This window comes from Saccostrea echinata, unplaced genomic scaffold (genome assembly GCF_033153115.1).
Source record: "Saccostrea echinata isolate AGI-Se365-2 ecotype Australia unplaced genomic scaffold, CSIRO_AGI_Sech_v1 ptg000023l, whole genome shotgun sequence".
NCBI classification, from domain to species: Eukaryota; Metazoa; Mollusca; class Bivalvia; order Ostreida; family Ostreidae; genus Saccostrea; species Saccostrea echinata.
In genome coordinates, this window is record NW_026889772.1 from 6,454,768 (window position 1) to 6,460,820 (window position 6,053).

The 6,053-nt window shown below is 35.9% G+C and overlaps 1 protein-coding gene across 1 annotated transcript in view; it reads left to right on the plus strand.

The window, feature by feature from the left end:
- The window catches only part of LOC133191632 (interaptin-like), a 180,650-nt gene extending 175,179 nt beyond the window's left edge, over positions 1-5,471 (plus strand). Inside the window, exons 11-15 of the mRNA XM_061327377.1 lie at positions 108-1,291; positions 1,391-1,473; positions 1,577-1,612; positions 1,768-1,838; positions 4,739-5,471. Coding sequence (XP_061183361.1) covers positions 108-1,291; positions 1,391-1,473; positions 1,577-1,612; positions 1,768-1,838; positions 4,739-5,266 — 1,902 coding nt within the window. The 3' untranslated portion in view covers positions 5,267-5,471. The remainder of the gene's footprint in view (positions 1-107; positions 1,292-1,390; positions 1,474-1,576; positions 1,613-1,767; positions 1,839-4,738) is intronic.
- The last annotated feature ends 582 nt before the right edge of the window (positions 5,472-6,053 follow it).

Consider the following 6,053-nt stretch of genomic DNA (forward strand, 5'->3'; position numbering starts at 1 on the left):
TTCCAAAGAAGATAATCTCAATATTGTTATTTTTATTGCAAATATATATATATATATATGCCTGTGAGATGTGGTTCAGACATGTTTTCTTCTCTTGTGACAAATAGGAACTAATGAACAAACCTAAACAGGAGCAGATTCAGCAGACATCACTGAGCTGTATGAACATGGTGGAACAGGCGAGTCAGACGGAGGTGATCCGTGCAGACATATCAGTCCAGACGAACACAGCCCCACAGAGAACAGAGAGTTCTCAAACACTGGTACCAGACTTCACAGTATCAACAACACAAACCAGGAACCCCGCCCTAGCCAACTCCAGCTCTCAGACAGACAAAGCTGTACTACACAATGTGTCAGTCCAGGCAGAGATCATCAAGTACAACTCCAAAGAGAGGCTCTTCTCCCAATGTATACCCCCTCCCACTAGTTCTCTTAAAATGCTCAGTCAACAGTCTTTAGCTAGCCAAACAGAGTCAGTCTTTGCTGAATGTAGTCAGTTTAATTTAAAGACTGTGTCAGGAAAGACAAGTCAATCACAACAGGACACAGATATACAATCAGTCAGTCAGCCAGAGAGTCAGGCTCAATCAGTCATTACTAGTCAGTCTCCGCCAGCTGATGAGAGTCGGCTCCAAAATGTTGGCAGTCAGCTTGTCTCTGAAGATAACAGTCAATCCATGACAGTAGATTCATCTCTCTCAGAGACAAGTCGTCAAGTAAAGGCAGACAGTATCCAAACTTCTACAGATGATGATATCCAAGAAAGCAATATGGAACACCAAAATGTTGCTAAAAGACATTCATTTCAATTTTCTAGTTCATCAAATATCAGCAAAGTGATAACTAGTAGCAGACAATCTGTCCCTGAACATGTAAGCAAAGAAAATACTTCTATTTCAAAAAATGACAATTCAGTGGAATGGAGAGATGGTCACAGGACTGTAGAGGATGGAGCAGAAATGATTGGTGAGGTACCAGCTGACAAATCTAAAATGGAAACAGATATTGAACCTAAAATCTGCTCTGAGAGTATTGGAAAAGATCATATTGACAACAAAAGAGATATACAAACCAAAATATCCTCAGATCATGGTCCAACCAAACAAGGACTTTGTGAATCAGAGCCAGCTGATTGTGGAAATGACAGAAACAAAACTGAAGAAGTTGATCAGTCCAGTAATACTGGTGGAACATCTCCCAGGAGTCCTGGAGGATCCAGACTGAAGTTGTCTTTGTCAAAACTGAGAAATCCAACAACAACTTTGTGTCAGACTAATTCCATTGATTTGTAAGTTGTTTTTTTTTTTTTATTTATGACTTACTCCAGAAATTAAATTCTAGTTCATGTATCAGATGGATAGAGACACACATTTTACTCTCTGAACAGATCTTTAAAATCTACAGCAACACATGAAGGACAGAGAGGGGATGTTGAAAGCCTCAAGTTAAATCAACGTAAGGATGAACCAGGCAAGTCACTAAAATATTGATATATAAAAACTTCATTTTGATGTGTTATTGATGATTGTTTTAAAGCTGACAAGTAAATATTATTTCATCTGATAATTTATAGATTGCGACATCAGATATAAAAAGGGCATTTTGAAAGGTAAATTTTTATTAAAGAATTTTTCCTCATCCATATTTTGCATTTTGATGGTCTGATAAAAAATGTATTTAATATGAATTGCTTGATTTTTTGTTTCCATTTGTAAGAGGCTGTGTATATAAAAGAATTATGACATGTAGAAGTGTTTTTGATAGATGTAGGACAAGAGAATGATTATAAGAGAAAAAGTGTCTCCTTTGGCAGTCCTCTGCAGAATGTTCAACAGGTAGGACATGAAATATTAATTTTGTCATTCAGTTAATCTACAATATTGAGATACACAATGAAATTCCAGAAGGAGGCCACTATGACCTACTTTTTAGTTGACACAGTCCATTGATACATCTATATGATGCATCAACTGACAAAATTTGATGATTTGAAGCCTCTTATTATCCTAAATATTAAGATAAAGGTGTAAAATTCCAAAATTGTTTCACAGTGACCTACTTTTAGTAACTACAAGGACCCAAAATGCATTAACTGACAGTTTGATGATTCTTAGCCTCTTATTATCTGAAATATTTAGATATAGCTGTGAATTCAAAGTATCTTTTGGTTAACATACTCAGAGATCCCAAGATGCATTATATGACAAAGTTTGATGATTCTCAGCCTCTTATTGTTTGAAAATATTTAGATATTGCCTGAAGATCTTAAAAGTAGGTCACAATGACCTACTTTTTAGTTGACACATTCAGAGGACCCAAGATGCATCAAGTATCAAAGTATAATCATTTAAGTCAATTAGTATCTGAAATATTTAAATATAACCATGAATTTCCAAAAGTAGGTCATGTTCATGCACTTTTTAGTTGACACACTCCAAGAACTCAAGATGCATCAACTGACACATATTTTTATGATTCTAAGCCAATTAGTATTTGAAATTTTAAAATATCTGTATAGCCATAAAATTTCAAAAGTAGGTCACTGTGACCTTTTTAGTTGAAATACTCTGAGGCCTTAGAATGCATCAATTGAGAAGGTTTGATGATCCAAGGCTTCACAATGTTCAAAATATGCAAGGAATACCTTCAAAATTCCATAAGTAAGTCACTATGACCTGTTTCAAGGCCCCAAAAATCATCAATGTGCAAGATTTGATGATTCTAAACCTTAAATGTTTCGAAAATGATAAGCCATAAAATTCAGAAAGTTAGTCACAGTGATCTATTTTTTGGTTGACACACTTCAAGGTTCCATGATGAATAAACTATCAACTTTTGATGATCATAAGCTTCAAAGTGTCCAAGATAGGCATCAGAATTCACAAAGTAGTTCATCACGACGTACTTTTGAGTCAATATGACACAACAAGGTCCTAAGATTCATCAACTGACAAGATTTGATCATCCTAGTCTTTATAGTGGGCAAAATATCAAAGTTAATTTAAGGTCAACTTTGAAGTAAGCTTGAGACCATGCCCTTTGCCCCAGAATGATGCCTTAAACAATTTTTAATCTACATTATATCCTCATCTTTATTCCTAAGTTTGGTGATAATCTGCCCAGTGGTTCTGGAGATTTCCTAGCAACCACTACTTTTGTTTATATTTAGCTATTGTTTAAGGGCCTATTCCGTATTTTTAGTCCACTAGGGTGACCCATAATGATTGTAATCTGTTTTTGTCCGTTGTCAGGCATCTATTAACATTTTAACAATTTCAGCTTCTTCTCTGGAACTGCTGAACCAATTTTAATCAATTTTGGTGTATAACATCTATGGGGACAAAAAAAGGGGGAATTTGTGAATTTAATGATTCCTGCCCCCCAGGGGCCTGAGGGATGGGGCCAAAACCATCAAAATTAATGCAATCTTCAAAACTCTTCTGCTTTACTCCTGGACATCAAGCAGTCAAACTGTTAGCATGATTATAATGAGCATTGAGCCATCCATCAAATAGTGAAATTCATGGCCCCTGGATCAGGGATTCTGGTGCTAGGACAGGGCTCTATTGATCATATAGTGAAAATGCATTGTTTGTAAAATTTTTTCTCTGCTCCTGATTATTTAGTAGACAAACCAATTACATGTAAATGGGTTTGATAAGCAAGGGTGCCTCTACCTAAATTGTGAAATTCATGGCCCTGGGACAGGGGTTCTGGTGTAAGGGTGGGACTCTATTAATCATATAGTGAAATTGCATAATTTTTTTTAGAAATCTTATTCTCTGCTACTAGGCATCTAGCAGGCTAATCAGGTATGGTTATAAAAATTTGGGGTGGGATATTTAGGAATCACCTTGTCCATCTGTATGTCTGACTAGCTGTCGGTCTGTTCATGCAATCTTGTCCTGGCCATAACTTTGTAATGGAGGAATCATTGGAAGCTCATAGTATAAAGATTTGTTTATGAACTGCAGGTTTGGCTTGACCTTCACCCTAGGTCATTCTGGCATGTTCAAGGTCACTGGCAGAAAAGGTATAAAAATTCGTCTGCACTATAAGTTTGTAATGAAGAATCATTAGAAGCTCAAATTTAGTACAAAGATTGTTTATGACATGAGGATATGCTATGACCTTCAACCAAGGTCATTTTGAACAGTTCAAGGTCACTGACAGAAAATTGAAAAATTCATGACAGTTCTATAGTTTCCTCATGGGGATACACTGGATGTCCATGTCTCACTCAAAGATTACCTATGACCAGGGGATGTGTAATTTTTTTAACCAAGGTCATTTTGGCAAATTCAAGGTCACATTTACAAAATTGCAAATAGGCACTTTTAAAAAATTGCAGCAGGGGGTATTTTTTGTGAGTTCGCTCCCAGTACTTCCAGTAATTAGCAAAGGTGTTTTTGTGAAATACATGACCACTGGGTTAGGAATTCTGGTGTATGGGGAGGGCTCTTTTGAACATGTAAGGAAACCTTTACTCTACTTTGAGAGAAGTTATTTCCCTTTGATTATTCACCTATGATAATTAATGGTATATTATACTCAGGTGAATGTTAAGGCCCTTAGCCTCTTGTTAGTACAGTACCCTTGGGCCAAAGATACTCTGTGACAAATTTTACAAAAATTGGCCATGGGGTTCTTGAGATATGGGACTCTTTGAGTCTTTGGCTCAAATGAGCTTACAAGTGTTAATCTGAAAGTTTCAATTTGTTTTTAATCATTCTAGATTTCCCAGACCTCCGTGGAGAGTGTTTCACGTGATGATGGAGACAAAGATCTGTTCTCAGACTCAGAAGATGACACAGAGGATAAGGATTACAAAGAGAGACCATCTGTAAAATGTCTGCCAACCACAACTCTGATCATTCGCAACAAGAGGGTGAAATCTGTCAACTCTGTGGCTAGTCTTGTAGACGAATATCTTCCTGATACTTCTCTACCTAAAACTGTGTCAGTTCTGGCTGTAAATGATGATGACGATTTAGAAATGCCTTCCACAAACACTACGTCCATTAACAAAGAGATGAAATGTGGGAAATCAAACACTTCAACAAATTCACCATGTGGAAACGACCAGAGCACATTGAAGTTGTTATATAGAGACAAGACAAGTGTTTGTGCCGCTAACAGGGGAATGCCTGTACTGGAAATTCCTAGTGTACCAAAACTGCAACCATCAACTCTCTCAAACCAGTACAAACGTACTATAGATGCCATTCTCAACAAAGGCAAAAAACGTAAAACTGACCACTGAATGGTTTGATATTGTTCTAAATGTATGTGTATTTTTGAAGTTCACATATCTGCGTTGTGTACATGTTCTATGGTTATAATTTTCAAAATATTTTTTTTTTCATTTCTTGGAAGAATTCCCTGTAAAAGATTCCAGTTAGTTCTTTGATTTTATCTACAAAAAACAAATCATTTAGTTATGATATTTCATTATATTATTTAAGAATCATTTCAAAGCAGAAACTTCATGTACCTTATGTTAGAGAAAACAAATTGCGTTTGAATGGTGCAATTTAAAATAAATGCTGTTCTTTTGATCTTAGCGGTGATCTTGAACTTATCAAAATGGTTTTGTATCAAGGTCAGGACACAGATTATATCAGAAAATTTATGGCCTTTTGAAGTTCCCAAACAACATACCAATTACATTCAAACTTTCTTTACTTTCAGATGGTTCTTAACAAATTGTAATTTGAGATGGAGTATAAATTCTGTCTAGGCTGTGAAGAAACACTGGAAGCCATTTGGCAAATTCAGTGGCAGAAAAATTGTTAATTTTAATGGGACATTTCGGTAGCACATGCCTTGCAAAAAAAATTATTTGTAACTTGTGTCCTGCACCTTATCCAAGGTAACATGCGAGGGGTGATCAAAAAGTTCACGAACTATCTCTATATTTAAAAAATCGCAATTCAGATCAGAATGATATTTGGCACACATATAGTCATACACATGTTCTATAAATAGCAGATATTAAATAATGTTTTCCTCCGTGTTTGTGACGTCACAATGTGAAAATGACATCAGTA